The sequence below is a fragment of the Phoxinus phoxinus genome, assembly GCF_949152265.1.
Source record: "Phoxinus phoxinus genome assembly, chromosome: 23".
Taxonomy (NCBI): Eukaryota; Metazoa; Chordata; class Actinopteri; order Cypriniformes; family Leuciscidae; genus Phoxinus; species Phoxinus phoxinus.
The window spans coordinates 6,995,558-7,013,809 of record NC_136898.1 but is presented as its reverse complement, the minus strand read 5'-3'; the positions used below and the strand labels follow the sequence as shown (position 1 = coordinate 7,013,809).

Below are 18,252 nucleotides of genomic sequence, written 5' to 3'. Positions count from 1 at the left end.
CGAATTAGGTGAGTAAATTTATTTTTATATTGCTTGTATGTATCACAATTATATGGTGTTGGATTTTTAAGAAATTTTCTATATAATTTGTTTTTCTTTATTGAGGACTTCAATAATCCTGAAGAGAACCATGGTTTAGTTTTGTTTGACTTGCCTTTATACTTCACTAGCGGAAAGCACTCTTGAAATATAGAATTAAAAGTTTGAAAAAATAACTGGTAAGCCAATTCAGCATCATGTTGAATATAAATATTATCCCATGTTGTGTGCTCAATCATAGATTTAAAACGATCCATATTCATTTCACTAAACTTTCGATAGCTTGGTTTCTCTACAGTCATTCTTGAGCTACCACTAATTCCTGAGTTCAAATTAAATATGGGGAAGTGGTCTGAAATGTCCGCGCACAATATTCCTGAATTAGATTCATAATCAAAAGAGTTTGTAAAAATATTATCAATCAGGGTGGCAGTTCTGTTGCTTTTATATGAAAATAAATATAATGAACAAGACACCCAAAGCACTTATTTAATCCCATTCCAAATACGTGTTTATCAATATTTTCTTTTCTTTAATACAGACGTGTTGTTTCTATATTTTTTTTAATAAAAATAACATAATCACATCATCCATATAGAGATCGCACTGTCAGAGAGTTTGGGAATATTCACACATAATTTATACACATAAAACATGATATCAGAGTTTTAAAATCAAACATTTTAAAAGAGAACATTACATCATGGTTGTTTAAACCAATGAGCATCAAGCTGTGTCGTCAGCAAGTCGTTTCCCATCATGCTTTTGATCAGCGCAGTCGGTGGAGAGCAGGTGGAGAGCAACTGCGCGCAACTGCCGAATCTGACACGTGCGCCTTGCGCTCGCGAGAGTTTTTTGACATACGTCAGCATGGCATCAGAGCCAGGCGGACCCGGGCGGACCGCACTCGTCTCGGACACATTTCTAACCGGCATGCATCTTGCGCTGATCACCGGTGATCGGTTCTGCGCAGATTTTGCTCATCTCAAACAAGCCTAATTTGATGTCACGTGACAGCATGTGAAAAAAGTTGAATTGCGTGAATTTCATGAGACCAGACGAGAAATTCGTAACTTTTAAACTAGTCACACCCCTTGTAATAAACATTTGATTCGTTTGATTTGTCAAGTTTTGAAAGTTTAGAGTGTATAAGAGCATGGCACATTATGATCTAAAATGAAATTGGGAGATTTCTGAAACTATAACGTAGGCTACTTATTTTCTCTCTTTTTTTTATGCAGGAAAATGAGTTTGAAGAACTGGCGCAGACAACCATGGCGATATTTATCACTGGGAAGGAGGATCCTCTCCATCCACCCAAAGACATTAAAATTGTCAACGAAGGAACAGATGTCCTGTAAGTTCGAATGGCTACCAGCATCAAGTGACTGCTTGAACAAGCCACCAACTTTGTGGGCTCAGAGTTTTGTTTGAGCTATTACATAAATTTGTTGTATTTAAATGCAGAGCTTACAGCTCTGTATCAGAAACGGTCAGTGTCTTAGGAGTTCCACTGTTCACTGTCTGAGGAGCAGTTCCAGGATTTGTCATCATATACATTTGAAACGGGTATGTCATAACATTTAATTGTATTTTAGGATGTTTTATGGTGAAATGTGTTCTGTCAGGACAAACCTTCCTAATTTAATATTACTACTAATGTGATGTCATCAAGTGATGATTTGAAATAAGTAACAAATTTGTGGGCTCAAAGTATTTTTGTGTGAAGCAGACTGTTAATCTTCATACATTCAATGTATGTCATTTTATTGAACAATAAATATAAATGTGTTCTGAGTAGTCATTGATCAAAATGTATTAAAAGCATTTTTTTATATGATTTATTATACATTTTAAATAATGACAACTGTTATTTTTAAATTTGAGACGACCTAAAATAATTGATTTACTGGGACCTATAAATATTAGTTTGTTTTAACTTAAAATAATTAGTTTGTTCCAACCTAAAATTAATTAGTTTGATAAACCTTTAAAAAGTGGTTGCATTGATTTAAACTTTTCAGGTTAATCTAAATTAAATGATTTACTTTGAGTCAATGTCAAATATTTTGTGTGATTGATTACTTAATTTTTTTAAGTTGATCCAAGGTTTTAATTTGTTCAGTGTTGAATGGGCGTTACTTGAATGGGTGTGACTTGAAGTATTGCAGGATGCAGACAGATACTATTTGAGAAAGAAGCTGTGAATAAGAATCTGGATTCAGCCTCGTCTTTTAAGACATAGTAAATATGCCGACGAGAAAGGACGTCCTGCAGCTCTTGTTTGTTTTATTACCATGGACTCTACTCCTCATGCTTTGGGTCCAGCAGGCTGGCAACCTGTTGCTTCCAGTTCCGAGGGGTAAATATAAGACCATTTTTACGTTTTAAATGCTACAAGTTAATTTAGGAATTTAGTGGTGTGTAATCTTACGTTTTAGTGCCACCGTCTTTGATGCCTTTAGATGTTGTGGCTCATCCTGTTGCGAGTGTGGCATAAATTCTGGTGTATGTCGCCTACTTTGTGGATGACGTTGGCGTTACGTTAGTAGCGATGTGGTCGCATTTAACAAATTAGCTCACAAACTTAGCGCGATATCTTTATGAAAGTTTTTTTGTTTTTGTCAATAGGCTTACCACTACTTGAATTTGCAAGTAATACTCAATTTATTTTGTTCAAGTCTTGACATAGGGTAGTGCATTTATTGAGTGAATCACCTTTTTTTTTTTTTTGACAAGCTTGTTATAAAATGCCACATCGAATAACTTCAAGCACTCCGTGTACCATGACACTGGATGTACCACAAACAGAGGTGTCAAAAGTATTCACATTCATTACTCAGGTAGAAGTATAGATACTAGGGTTTAAAAATACTTCTGTTGAAGTATCAACAAGCTTTTTACTCAAGTAAAAGTATAGTTTTAAAACTACTTAAAGTATAAAAGTGAAAGTAATGTAAAGAAAAAAATGCAATTAAGGATAAAAGCTTAGACCGCGCCACAGGGGCCTAGTGCACTATCCCACCTCAAAAAAAAAACAAACAACAACAAATTTTTCTGAAGGCCATAATGACTATAATGTTATATTAAAATGTTAATGTTGAAAACATTAACATTTGCCTTTGGCTTGCTCAGTTGGGGATATTCAATTTAATGAATCAATCAATATTACTATTGATTGGCATTACCAAACATGGACGTTTTATTATTATTTTAATTTAATACTGTGAAGCTGCTTTGATACAATCTGTATTGTGAAAAGCGCTATACAAATATTCTTGACTTGACTTGACTTAAAACATTTGGGATCCACTAGGCTACCTGTTTCAGCCGTATATATGCCCATAGAAAATGAATTTCAATTTTAGTACAAAGAAAATACATAAATAGCCATATCCACTTCTCATCAAAGGTGTAGGTTTGATTTTGAGATTGGTGGGGACTGGGGACATCCCCAGAAGTGGAGGAATCAGGAAATTAATAGGATAATTTATTAAGGTTTTTAGTCTATATTGACGTCACCTTAACAATTTTTAAATTAATTTATTCTGTAATGTTACACAATAGTTCAATACTGTCTAGTTCCTTGCTTTTTGAAAGGGGAAAAAAAATACTACGGAAATCAATGCTAGGGGAGAGCCGGGACGATTGAAACGCGGGACGGATGAAACATTGCGATTTTCTTGAAAACCACTCACGTCATGTACGTCATATTTCTTCAGCACGTATAACACTGATAACACGCAATGCCTACCAGACCCGCGAAAACATTTCTTCTTTACGTCATGCCGTTTTGGATTTAAAGCAGGTGTTGTGCCGAATTTCGACTCCCTGCCAGAATCTGACTCCCCCTCAGGTGCACGCGCAATGACGTCACTTCACTAGTCGCGGCGGTCTTTTTTAATGTTAATCGCCGGCAGTTTCCACACGTGTAATTCCTATCAGGAACTCTGGTTTAATGTTTTTTTTATACTTTTCTTTATTAATGGTTGTTTTGCCCTGCTTTATTTGGTTTTCGTTCTTTTAACTGTTATTTTTCATACGTTTGGGTTCAGTAATCTCCATGTCAGTCTGTCTGTTCCCTCCACACATTTAAATGTAGGCTATTTATAGCTACAGTAGTTCGTGTGTGTGTGTGTGTGTGTGTGTGTGTGTGTGTGTGTGTGTGTGTGTGTGTGTGTGTGAATTAATTAACATTAATATTAGTTAATAATCCATACAGTGCACCTTCCAAAAAACAACAACAACTAGGCCTATTTATTAGATCTCATGGCTGAGGAAGAAAAAAAGGTTTGAAAAAACTCGCAACACCTCTTTTATGGAGATAACTTATGAGCTGGTGCAGCAGGTATCTTCTCTTGACTGCATCTTTCTCTTAAGGACAACTGAAAAAAAGTGTTCAAAAAGGAAAAAATTAAAGCAAATATGTAAAACCTTTGTCCCTTTTATGGATTAACATATAACCATAAGCATATAAAGTGACACACAATCACTATAATTGTTATCCAACCTTTTAAACAACTCTTATAATGGGAGAAATCATCAATGAACATTGGATGGACAAAAAAATTGTGGAGTTCTGAGTTCTATTCCATTGATAACAGGTCATTCATGAGAGAAAAAGGTATTCATGTATCATGGGCATGTGACACACTGCCACAAAACCAAAGCGACAGCACTTCCTGGGGCCTTTATCCTAAAAGGAAGTATTAGGGAATTAGCCAAGAGTAGCCTACTGATTAAAAGTTTGACCACATTCACCACTCACAGATGGAAGTCAATTACACAGTAAATGCACTTGTTAGATTTACATAATAGAGTATGTTGTTATTTCTATATTAAGAACTAATGATCTATCATGGACTGCACATGGTTTCTCAATGCCAGTGTATCAGCTGTAGTCTCAAGCTCGCATCAGCTGACTCAGCTGATCCACGTCTCTTCAGGGATACGATGGCTATCATCACAGAATCCATAAAGTCCTTCAGTATTATCAGAAGTCGCGTTTCAGACCCGCAGCACCACCAGTTTCAGAACCCCAGCGCCAGAACCAGAAGTAAGGGGCGGAGCTTACGTTCTAAACAGAGTAACGCGTTTTGGAGCGTAATTTGCTTAGACCCGAAACGGTATACTTTTATTACACACGAAACGTCATACTTCATTACGTATGTTATAATGATACATTAAGGTACAGAAACATTGGGCTTCACCATATTTTTAATATCGTGGTCCGTTGTATGCATTTATATTTACTATGGTTCTTTTTTTATAATAATTTTTACAATGTATTTACCTACATATTGTAAATACAGTTGTTATGATAACACATTTATTTCTATTTGTATATAGGACAGTTAAGCTGTCATTTGTAACTATACAAGAATATAGAAACTATTTAGCTATTTTAGTAAAATGTTCTTATTAAAGTGGTACTACTTACAAGCAGGAGTATGTTGTTTGTGCACCACAAATTGACACTTACCAATCAGGTATTTATTTCAAATAATTGTAAACTAGCATGAGAGAAAATGCCACAAACTATTGTAAAGTGACACATACCATTGTTAAAGTAATTATGAAAACTGTCACCAATCATTCAGAAGTGTGCTGGACCTTGACACTGGCTTTTCACAATGCAGAGTAGTGTACATCTGTAGATCCTATATTATAATGTGGATACAGCAAGTCAAATATTTGAACAAAACATTCGGGAATCTCCAGAAGGAATATATATTAAATTAATGTAGTTATTGTAGACTAATGCCCAATGTTTAGTCAATGGTAGCTTATACAATGTATACACCTTTTTCAGTAAGCAGAGACAGAAAAGAGACTCAACAAATATGTAAGTTAAAGTAATGAATATTTAGAATAAAAAAGGAAAAATTACATAAAAGCAGATCATCATTCATTCAGCGCTGTGTTGTGGTTGCGCTGTGTCACGTGACAAGCAGTGACGCGTCACCATGGAAACCATAAAGTGACAGATTCGAAATAACGGTCGCCTTGAAAAACTCACCTTGGGGGGGTCAATTACAATATTTTAAACTTACGTGTGAAAGGGTTAACATTCTTCAAATTAGTGAAAATTCTGTCATCGTTTACATGCTTGTCTCATTGTAAATAACTCCGCCCCTCACTTCCGGTTCTGGCGCTGGGGTTCTGAAACTGGTGGTGCTGCGGGTCTGCAGCTGGATATATCTCAAATTCGGCACAACATCGGAAAGCTGTTTTTGAGTGCAGTAAGTGAATTCTTTCGTGCGGTACTTTTTTTTGACTGAAAAGTTGTAATTATTGTTTCATGTGCCATTGTAATGATAATACGGCAGGTGTATTAGTACTGTAACACACCCTTAAAGTGTGTATGTCAGGTTAAATTTTTAATTATGATTAACACAAAATAGTTAGGGGAAATACACGTTTGACAAGTTCATGTATTGTTTTGTATGTTTTTCGATTCCTAAAGGCAGAATATAAGATGAAAAAGTTAGTTATTTTCAGTCCTCACTTAAAACTGCCCCTCCCCCCAAACGAATCGTTTGACGTCATAACAGGGAGACGTCTCCCCAGCTCGCTGAGTTGTGTTGATAATTGTACGAGTGATAGAGCGAGAGAATTAGTTATTAGGACATTTATTTAGTTATTTAAGTTAGGTAGTTAGTATACGCAGGCGTATTTTCACGATGGTGAATTACTGCGTTTGTGCTGTGTGCAAAAACACCGTTAAAACCGGTCACAGACTCCACTGTGTTCCGTGCCTGGGTCAACTTTGTTCGGACCAAACGCGCTGACTTCAGTGCTGCTTCGGTGTCCAAGACTTCGGTCATTTGCAGCGCCCATTTCACTGAGAAGGACTACGCGGTTGGAGATCTCATGAGTTATAAAATGCGATTTAAAACCCGAGTGAGACTGGTAGCTGATGCGGTGCCTACGGTGCTACTGAAGCAGTCGATCGCGCCCGCGTCTCTCTCTCTCTCTCTCTCTCTCTCTCTCTCTCTCTCTCTCTCTCTCTCTCTCTCTCTCTCTCTCTCTCTCTCTCTCTCACACACCAACATATTCCAGCATTGCAATCTTGACACCGCAGGCTGTTCATTATAGCCACGGAGCTTCAGAGCTAAGGCGGAGCTACAGATTAGGTGTCCCTAAATAACCCGCGTATAACAGAAAGCCAACGTTAGTTCCGCATGAATTAATTTGCATGCGAGTTTTATTTATTTTTATACCGTGTATTCTCCGTGTATATTCAAGCACCGAACCGTGACGCCCGTACCGTTTCGGTTCAATACGAATACATGTACCGTTCCACCGCTAAGTTATGCCTATACTACCAGACACCTGACCAACTCTCCACTGCTTCTCTTCACACCAGATATTTATGTTTCTTCGATAGGAATTATTTACATTTCTGTTTGGCTCCTCATCTGTCTCCCGCCTGGGAGGCTCAAAATTGTATGGCTGTGGGCCATCGTATAGGTTTGAGGGGGATTTTGCATCTCCTCAGACTCAAAACTCTCCATACTTCAATAGAACTTTGTTGGCGCGACTCCCTTGAATGACGTCACAGCTCAGCCCTTGTTTTAAAAATATGATCTCGACAGAAATGGCTATAAATCTTATTGCAGGGCAGTTACAGTAATAATTTTAATGCTAATTACATTTTCACTCAGACATCTAACCCTTATTTAATATATCTAAAAAAATTTTTTTACCTGACATACACACTTTAAGTGTGCAATATCAAAGTGTTTTAGTTTAAGGGAAAAACAGGTTTAACTGTCGGGATGCGCTGTCGGGACGGTTGAAACAACGCCTCCTGCCAGTTAAACCTGTCATAGGAAAACCGCTGTTAAGGCTATTCAACTAGTAAACACTCGATATGACTCAAGGAAGAAGTATAAGATAATTAATTGTAAACGGATTTGTCTTAGCTTCAGTAGTCATGTCAAAGCAATAACTCAGCATATTATCATCTGAAAAATATTGCAAGAATTAGATGCTTTGTTTCCAGTCAGGACTTAGAAAAACTTGTGCATGCTTTCATCACCAGCAGGGTGGATTATTGTAATGGACTCCTTACTGGCCTTCCCAAAAAGACCATAAGACAGTTGCAGCTCGTACAGAACGCTGCCGCCAGGATCCTGAGCAGAACCAGAAAATTTGAACACATCACACCAGCCCTCAGGTCTTTACACTGGCTTCCAGTCACATTTAGGATTGATTTTAAAGTATTATTACTGGTATATAAATCATTTAATGGCCTAGGACCTAAATACATTGCAGATATGCTCACTGAATATAAACCCAACAGATCACTGAGATCATTAGGATCACATCAACTAGAAATAACTCAAAGCAAGGAGAGTCCGCTTTTAGCCATTATGCTAGCCGCAGCTGGAACCAGCTTCCAGAAGAGATCAGGTGTGCTCCTACAGTAGCCACATTCAAATCCAGACTCAAAACACATCTGTTTAGCTTTGCATTTACTGAATGAGCATTGTGCCACTGTTCGTAGAACAGTATTTGAATGACGATATTAAAGTTTTAGTCTGAGAAAGAGCTAAGAATGTGAATGCAGGGCTAAGGAAAGTGAAAAGAATGTGCAAGTAAATGAAAGAGAAAAGAAAGTTGATACAGGGAAGTCGTAAGAAGATTGAAAGAGAATAGAAAGTTGATAGATGGTAAGTCGTAAGAAGATTGAAAGAGAAAAGGAAGTTGATAGATGGTAAGTCGTTAGAAGATTGAAAGAGAATAGAAAGTTGATAGATGGTTGATAGATGGTAAGTCGTAAGAAGATTGAAAGAGAAAAGAAAGTTGATAGATGGTAAGTCGTAAGAAGATTGAAAGAGAAAAGAAAGTTGATAGATGGTAAGTCGTAAGAAGATTGAAAGAGAAAAGAAAGTTGATAGATGGTAAGTCGTAAGAAGATTGAAAGAGAAAAGAAAGTTGATACATGTAAGTCGTAAGAAGATCCTTTTAAAAGAAAGATCTATAATAGCTACCGGTTGATATAAAATACGTCCGACTGTTTGCACTGTATTTTTTTTTTTTTCAAACTGTGATTCAGGAAGATTTTACTAATTTTTAGGGCTGTCTGATTGGAAGAGATTTTGAAGGGGAACGGGAGAGCTTCACTCCGACGAGGCGAGTGAAGATTAGCTATACTATGGAGAGTATAGAGGTTCTCTGTTTGTTTAAAACAGCAAAAGTGAAACGTGCTCTAAGGGGGCCCCATTGGGCTATACTGGTGAAAGACACCACCCCAGTAGAGGACGTCCCTGGATTAGGTCCAGTGGCACCGCAAACCTGCTCAATCACTTCCATCTCAGATAGGGGTGATTATTAATTATCAGGGCTGTCTGATTGGAAGAGATTTTGAAGGGGAACGGGAGAGCTTCACTCCGACGAGGCGAGTGAAGATGATCTATACTACGGAGAGTATAGTGGTTCGCTGTTTGTTTAAAACAGCAAAAGTGAAACGTGCTCTGTGGGGGCTGGTGTAAGACACCACCCCAGCAGAGGACGTCCCTGGATTGTAGGTCCAGTGGCACCGCAAACCTGCTCAATCACTTCCATCTCAGATAGGGTTTTAATTATTCTTATTTTTGATTATTTTAATTTCTTCTATGTAAAGCACTTTGAATTACCACTGTTTAGCTTTGCATTTACTGAATGAGCACTGTGCCACTGTTCGTCCGACTGTTTGCACTGTATTTTATTTTCTAAACTGTTTTAATTATTCTTATTTCTTTTATTATCTATGTAATTATTTTAATTTCTTCTATGTAAAGCACTTTGAATTACCACTGTGTATGAAATGTGCTATATAAATAAACTTGCCTTGCCTTGCCTTGCTTATTCGCACAACCAATGTGACTACAACAACCTCTCACAAGTTAGAAAGAAAACACAACGCCAATCAGTTTAGCGATGTGTGTTGAGGAGGCGGGACTCAGATCTGTGTAATTGGCCAAATTTTTTTGAACGACGACAAGCCGGAATGAAAACAAGCCGAAATGAAATAGGAGGCTATTTTTAAAATGTAACTAGTAGAAATTTCAGATAATTGAGTGAAAATGTAAGGAGTAGAAGTAAAAAGTCGTCTGAAAAATAATTACATGTAATTATGACAACAGATACCCAAAATTTATACTTAAAGGGTTAGTTCACCCAAAAATGAAAATAATGTCATTAATGACTCACCCTCATGTCGTTCTAAGCCCGTAAGACCTCCGTTCATCTTCGGAACACAGATTAAGATATTTTAGATTTAGTCCGAGAGCTTTCTGTCCGTCCATTGAAGCTGTATATACAGTCTACTGGCCATGTCCATAAAGGTAATAAAAAAATCATCAAAGTAGTCCATGTGACATCAGTGGGTTAGTTAGAAGTTTTTGAAGCATCGAAAATACTTTTTGGTCCAAAAATAACACAAAATAAGACTTTATTACGCATTGTATTCTCTCCCGGGTCTGTTGTCAATCTGCGTTCAGGACTCCGCAGTGACGCTGCTGACGTAAGACGCTGATGACGTGTTATCTGGTGCGCCCGAGCTTCGTTTACAGTCTGAGGAAGACGCACGCTATATTCAAGCTATTCTACATTGTTTGCGTGGATATCATTTTTTTAATGGTGCGTAAATGTGCATGTCGCGGATGAGACACTTTTACAGCGTGCGTCTCCCTCAGTCTATAAATGAAGCTCGGGCGCACCAGATAACACGTCATCAGCGTCTTACGCCATCAGCGTAACTGTGAAGGATTGACAACAGACCCGGGAGAGAATACAATGCTGAATAAAGTCTTATTTTGTGTTATTTTTGGACCAAAAAGTATTTTCGATGCTTCAAAAACTTCTAACTAACCCACTGATGTCACATGGACTACTTTGATGACGTTTTTATTAGCTTTATGGACATGGACAGTATACTGTATATACAGCTTCAATGGAGGGACAGAAAGCTCTCGGACTAAATCTAAAATATCTTAAACTGTGTTCCGAAGATGAACGGAGGTCTTACGGGCTTAGAACGACATGAGGGTGAGTCATTAATGACATTATTTTCATTTTTGGGTGAACTAACCCTTTAAGTAAGGTAACACAGTATTTGTACTTCGTTACTTGACACCTCTGACCACAAAAAAAAAAAAGCACAATCAATATCCACCAAAAAGTATAACAATTAAAAAAAGATACATCAGCTGATAATGTGGTTCCGGTATATTGTGCATCTTACTACAAACTCTTTTTGATGGACAGATAACAGTGAAGCTCACCAAAGAAGCTTACAACTTCATGAGCCCTGCATCATAAAGAACAAGCAAATCACTGAGGTCACCCAGATGAAGTACGTCCACAGCCGCTCTCCACCCTGGTCTGATGCATTGCCAACTCTTCACGTAATAACTCCAACCTACAGGAGGCCTGTCCAGAAGGCAGAGTTGACCCGCCTCACCAACACTCTCCTACATGTCCCCAACCTTCACTGGCTAGTGGTGGAGGACGCGGCGGAGAGGACGGCGCTGGTGTCCAGACTGCTGGAGAACACTGGACTGAATTACACCCACTTGTACGTAGAGACGCCTCAGAATCTCACAGCGCTGAAGGAGCCCAGAAATGCAAGTATTCCTCGTGGCACCATGCAGAGGAACCTGGCTCTCCGCTGGCTGAGGGAGAACATCAACCCCAGCTCGGGTCATAAAGGAGTCGTGTATTTTGCAGATGATGACAACACTTACAGCTTGGAGCTGTTTGAGGAGGTACAGTACATAATACATATGATCTGCTGTTCATAGTTTGTGTCCTTTCACATTCCCTATTCCATCCTTTGTACCACAGATGCGTTGGACTCGTAAAGTATCTGTCTGGCCGGTCGCTTTCGTCGGAGGTCTCCGGTACGAGTCCCCCAAAATCAACTCTCAAGGCAAAGTGTTCGGCTGGAGGGCGGCGTTTGACCCTAGTCGACCTTTCGCCATCGACATGGCTGGGTTTGCAGTGAACCTTGAGCTAATCTTCAGCAAACCTCAAGCCTACTTTAAGTTAAAAGGGGTAAAAGGTGGATACCAGGAGAGTAGTTTACTACAGAACCTGACCACTCTCAGTGACCTGGAACCCAAAGCCTCCAACTGCACAAAGGTGAGTCGAGTCCTAAATCTGAATCTTCATAACCTTTCTAAATCCTTTCAGTTCCTTTTTTGTTTTTGGAAATTACAAGGTTTGTAAAAGAAAATTTTGGGTTCTGGTTTCAGGTACTGGTTTGGCACACCCGGACAGAAAGACCCTTGCTTGAGCATGAAGGGAAAAAAGGATTCACAAATGACAGTGTGGAAGTATGATGAACTGCTGTCGTGCTGTTTTTTTTAAATACTGAAGTATCCTGTATCAACTGGACCGACAGCAAGAAAGTATTATTCAGTGCACTGAATTTAAACTGTCCCCTTGTCAAAGACAAACTCTAGTATTTGAAGAAGACAATCTCACTAAAGAAATTTAAAGGAAATATAAAGAGTCAAGAGTCCTTGTTGTGTTGGAACCATAGATGTATAAATATAGATTCCTCATTAGTGGCTGCTTTTATAGGCCGCTATATGTAAGCCATCCGCCATATTGGAGTGGACAAAACACCAGTCCGTGAACACTCAAGAGAAAGTTGACTAAGTGTCTGCAACCGTAGTTAGATGTGTGTGTGAATATCTATATCCGTAATAGACTTAAGCAGAGAATGTTGCCAAACTAACACAATACAAGGCGAAGGTGTGAGCTGACGTGACATTAAAATGTTACAGTGGTATAAAAACCTGTAATATTAAGTTAATACATATAAAACACAAACCAACACATTCTCGCATGTGAAAGGTTATCCCATTTCTTCAGGAAATTAAATTTTAGCAGTTTAACAACCAAAAGCTGTGGAATGTTGTAGCATCATTGATTCTTACTGTGAATGAAGATACACTGACCGCTCCAACAAGATGACGGGCATGCAAGTGTGTCTGTAACAACTTCCAGAAAAATGCTCTGGAAAACTTCCATTCTATCAGAGCTTTACTATGGTGATTTGATTTCAGAGTTCAGATACAATTTAGATGGAAGTAGTATTTGCAATGATGCAAACACATTCTAAGTTTTTGTTAAAGTATTGCTATGATACAGGGCTGTGAACGGTGATTGTTGGATGCCTCTCAAAAAGGAGTCACACTCCCAAATCTCTGTCCTATTCTGACCCTAGATATGACCCCCCCCCCCCCCCCCCCCCAAAAAAAGTCTGATTGCTTAAAAAGGTATTAATAAAGCACACATTTTCTCAATTAAACTGTTCAATTAGTTGAAGTTTAATTTTAACAAACCTCAAACCATAAATACCATTTCAGCAGGAAATCATTCTCAGTGTTTGCAAAATGGGAACCTGTTTGGTTATCGACATTCTTCAAACATCTTTTTTTGTGTTCACCAGAAGAAAGAAACTGGTTTGAAACAACTTGATAGTGAGTAAATTATGACAGAATTTTCATTTTTGAAAGTGAACAAACCCTTCAGTTAATTTCTGTTAAAGGGTTACTTCACTTTCAAAATGGGAAAACATGATAATGCTGGAATAAATACACTAATGTAAACAATGTGCCTGTGGAAATTGTTGAAAGAAAAATCAGTAACTTGACTTCCTGTTGCCATACGGCCAGTGCAATATTCAAGTTTTCATACAAAAAAGAAATCTAATCAAACTGCACTAATACAACTAATGTCCGCTGGTAACCGGCAAAAGAGACAATAAAAAAGTACAATCTAGCTTATTTCTTGCTTACAAATAAAGATCAAAAACACACTCAACTGGCAGTCCAACTAAATTTGTTTGCATTTGAACACAAACATAGCCTATACACAATTTAGCGTTTGATGATACAGTTCCCAGCAAGACTGCACTTTTTCATGAAAACTTTTGAATGTTCATGGAATGCAAAGAGTCATGCAAATAATAAAATGTTTCTATTAATTGTGTAACAATCCAACAGTGACATAACTTTTTGTAAAAAAATTATTTTGTTCAGGCACTTTGATAGTGTTCATGTCTTTGCTGTCTGTGTCTTGATTAAATCTCAACTGTCATTCCCAGATCAGGAGAGTCTTCAAACTGGATTTTAAAATCCGCTTCTGCTTCTTCAAACACAATCACCTGTTGAAAAACAATAAAAGAACAACAGATCTTTCAGACGTTGTGTATATTTTCTGTCAGTGAACCTCCAGCACTCCAATTCTGAACATTCTATTCAAGATTCTAAATAAGTTTACATGGATTCAAGACTAATATTTGCAGTAATTCTTCAGACATAAGCAACCACCAGTTCTAAGGAGTCCAAATAAATCATCATTTATATAAACTGACTTGGTTCATTCCACTGTTGAGGAAGGGTCCTGGTAGAAACAGAGCTTGCTGTGGTCCAGCATCCCAGTACCGTCCAATGTTTTGCCCATTAACGAAGACTACACCCTTACTCCAACCCTGCATGGGGACATAATAATCAATCCATTATTTCTGACCATATTTAAGTGTTCAAATCTTGTCCAGATTCATTACACTCACTGGCAGCTTCATGAAAGTGTCACTGGGATATCCATTCACGAATAACCTGCCCTGGAAAAAGCCTGGGAAGCTTGGTTTGTTAGTGACGGATTTCCAAGGTGCCCTGTACAAGCTGAAATAAAAGCACTGATGATTCTTGAAGTTTTTTCCCCCCGAATCTTTTATGGCCTGTCACATCATGTGAGATTTGACTCACCTGTCAATAAAGCCAGGAGTCATATCCAGGCTATATATTGTGAAGTCTCTAAGTGGCGTATGATTTAATAAAATGTCCCCAACGATACCTGAAAACAGATTTTGATTCTGATGGTGATGGTTATAATGTTTGAGAGGCTGTGACATGTTAAAACAGAAAGCAGTGATGGGCAAAAACTTAAAGGCATATGGTATTGTACCTTTGCGCTGGTCGTCCATGTCTTTACCGTAATGCACACGGCCGCAGTTTTCCACCAGCAGACTCAGAGTGCGTTTCTCCTACAGAAAAACAATTAGTCAGACGTTTATTTCATTTAAAGTACTTAACTATTGGAATATGTGTAAAATTGTATTTATTTCAGTGATGGCAAAGCTGAATTATCAGCATCTCCACTCTTCAGTGTCACATGATCCTTTAGAAATCATTCAAATTATGATGATTTGGTGCTTAAAGACCCACTCTGATGAAAATCATGTTTTTCTAGGTGTTAACATGTTCTTGTGGCATTTTTATGATGTTAGAGGACATATCTTGAGAAAAATAAGCTCAAAGTTGTATTTCTGAGTATTTCTACATTCAAATGGCTGTGAATCAGTAGCAGACGCTAAAATGCCGGCTAAAATAGACTGGAGTTATGACGTAGTAACTCCACTGGGCGGGGCCACAAGCTCATACTCAAATTGGAACACATACTGTAACAAATAAGTCACTTTTCACCGTCTATCAATCGTCAAAACTAAAGTTTGGAGAACACAGACTGATCCCGTCAGTAATTACATCATTACATAATGAGAGAGGGCAGCCAGCCTCCTCCAGCCAAGCAACAGGCGACATTCGTGCATGTGAAATTCCGCGCTCGTTCAAGTAGACTTGCACACGCCGGGTGGCGACGAGTTTCGCCTGTCACAGTCGTTTGTCCCCTTGTGTGTCAAGCCCATCACTCGTGAGAGAGTCACCCAGATAGCAGACCGATGTCGATTCAACGTTGATTTTTAGTTGTAAAGGTTAGTATCAATCATCAATCAAATTTCAACGTTGAATCAACAGTTACGTTCAATCAGAACGTTATTACACCGAAAATAAAACATCGATTCAACATTGAAATGCGGTTGAATGGCGTAGGCCTATCTGACGTTGATTCAACGTTAATTCGATGAGCAAAACGATGTTGTTTCAATGTCACGAGAAACGTTGTTTCCACATTGATTCGATGTCAGTTTTTCTATCTGGGCAGTCAGTTTTTCAGATAGAGCGGTGACATTAGCATCATAATAATCCCGAAATTCCGAGCAATCCACTGATACTAAATATGTCCTGATTGATCACTGTGGGAGGGATGAAATATTGAGGCGAAGTCGAGCTGTTTTTTACCGCGACGTCTCGGAGTGAAATAATGATCGGTGATCGGTGATAACTTTGATTAACTTCGGATAATAATAATTAACGTGTATATATAATACTGTAATGATTCTCCGTGCCAACGGCTCCGCCCACAACGCAGAGGCGAATTGCTAATGAGCTACTGCCGCTCTGCTGAAGCGAAGTCCCAGAAAACGGCACAGGTTTTGAGATTTTGGCTAAAAATGGCATAATCATAATTTAAAGACCACTGGGAATGTTTAAAAATAGCTCAAAATATGATCGTAGTGGGACTTTTCAGGAACATTTATTATTATAATACATTTTGAAAACAGTTGTGCTTGAAAACAGTTTTTGTGGAAACTTTTTTTTTTAAAGATAAGTAGTTATTAGCCGGGACCTTCTGTCAAAATGATTAATGGCTTTGACCTTTGACCTTAGGGGGATTCCACCGCCCCTTCCGGTATGTGGGATCAACCTGGTATCAGTCGATCATGTGAATTTGACAGGTAGTTTGACCTGTTGAACTAGGTATCTATCGATGATAGTTTTGACAGTTAGTTTGCGGTTTTGAAGATAGTTTGACGGATGGTTTTTGTTCGTTTGAAGTCAAGAAGGGTTATAGGAAGTGTGTGTCACAGCACCCACCCAGCACATTCCTGAGCGTAGTGAGAAGAAAAACAAATAAGTTTAAATAAGTTTAAATAAAATGGAGTCGTAAAAGTTGAAAAACAGTATTCTGTTCATTTAATTTATATAAATGAAATATAAATAAAACATCTTACTAAAGTTCAGATTATATAAATGAAATATAAAATAAATGAAATATAAAATAAACATCTACTGAACCAGTCTAGTGTGTTCAGTCACTGAATCGGGACGAGACATTGCGAATATTTTGTTAGTGCTAAATTTATTGTGTAAGTATAAAAAGTTTAAATTAGATCTTTAAAAAATAAAAAATATGTTTTTAATTAAATTTAATTAATAAAAACAAATATTGAAAGCCTCCAACTGCACAAAGGTGAGTCGAGTCCTAAATCTGAATCTTCATAACCTTTCTAAATCCTTTCAGTTCCTTTTTTGTTTTTGGAAATTACAAGGTTTGTAAAAGAAAATTTTGGGTTCTGGTTTCAGGTACTGGTTTGGCACACCCGGACAGAAAGACCCTTGCTTGAGCATGAAGGGAAAAAAGGATTCACAAATGACAGTGTGGAAGTATGATGAACTGCTGTCGTGCTGTTTTTTTTAAAATACTGAAGTATCCTGTCAACTGGACCGACAGCAAGAAAGTATTATTCAGTGCACTGAATTTAAACTGTCCCCTTGTCAAAGACAAACTCTAGTATTTGAAGAAGACAATCTCACTAAAGAAATTTAAAGGAAATATAAAGTGTCAAGAGTCCTTGTTGTGTTGGAACCATAGATGTATAAATATAGATTCCTCATTAGTGGCTGCTTTTATAGGCCGCTATATGTAAGCCATCCGCCATATTGGAGTGGACAAAACACCAGTCCGTGAACACTCAAGAGAAAGTTGACTAAGTGTCTGCACCCGTAGTTAGATGTGTGTGTGAATATCTATATCCGTAATAGACTTAAGCAGAGAATGTTGCCAAACTAACACAATACAAGGCGAAGGTGTGAGCTGACGTGACATTAAAATGTTACAGTGGTATAAAAACCTGTAATATTAAGTTAATACATATAAAACACAAACCAACACATTCTCGCATGTGAAAGGTTATCCCATTTCTTCAGGAAATTAAATTTTAGCAGTTTAACAACCAAAAGCTGTGGAATGTTGTAGCATCATTGATTCTTACTGTGAATGAAGATACACTGACCGCTCCAACAAGATGACGGGCATGCAAGTGTGTCTGTAACAACTTCCAGAAAAATGCTCTGGAAAACTTCCATTCTATCAGAGCTTTACTATGGTGATTTGATTTCAGAGTTCAGATACAATTTAGATGGAAGTAGTATTTGCAATGATGCAAACACGTTCTAAGTTTTTGTTAAAGTATTGCTATGATACAGGGCTGTGAACGGTGATTGTTGGATGCCTCTCAAAAAGGAGTCA

The 18,252-nt window shown here is 38.0% G+C and overlaps 2 protein-coding genes across 5 annotated transcripts; one reads left to right on the top strand and one right to left on the bottom strand.

The window, feature by feature from the left end:
- The first annotated feature begins 2,256 nt into the window (after positions 1-2,256).
- LOC306992055 (galactosylgalactosylxylosylprotein 3-beta-glucuronosyltransferase 1-like) lies at positions 2,257-13,341 on the top strand. 4 transcript variants are annotated; one of them, XM_079600480.1, is made up of 5 exons: positions 5,215-6,281; positions 8,087-8,221; positions 11,296-11,795; positions 11,875-12,171; positions 12,285-13,341. In XM_079600480.1, the coding sequence occupies exons 3-5, from the start codon at positions 11,379-11,381 to the stop codon at positions 12,369-12,371; spliced, it is 801 nt and encodes a 266-aa protein (XP_079456606.1). In that variant the 5' UTR covers positions 5,215-6,281; positions 8,087-8,221; positions 11,296-11,378; the 3' UTR covers positions 12,372-13,341. The 4 variants fall into 4 exon arrangements, with proteins under 4 accessions (XP_079456605.1, XP_079456606.1, XP_079456607.1 ...); XM_079600482.1 differs by having other exon boundaries at positions 6,231-6,281; positions 8,090-8,221; XM_079600479.1 differs by lacking the exons at positions 5,215-6,281; positions 8,087-8,221 and adding an exon at positions 2,257-2,401.
- A 13-nt stretch (positions 13,342-13,354) lies between these two features.
- On the bottom strand, positions 13,355-16,559 carry LOC306992054 (beta-galactosidase-1-like protein 2). The gene is made up of 6 exons (XM_079600478.1): positions 15,596-16,559; positions 15,010-15,088; positions 14,811-14,898; positions 14,615-14,726; positions 14,417-14,533; positions 13,355-14,206 (listed from the first exon to the last, which is right to left on the bottom strand). The coding sequence occupies exons 1-6, from the start codon at positions 15,650-15,652 to the stop codon at positions 14,123-14,125; spliced, it is 537 nt and encodes a 178-aa protein (XP_079456604.1). The 5' UTR covers positions 15,653-16,559; the 3' UTR covers positions 13,355-14,122.
- Between the last annotated feature and the right edge of the window lie 1,693 nt (positions 16,560-18,252).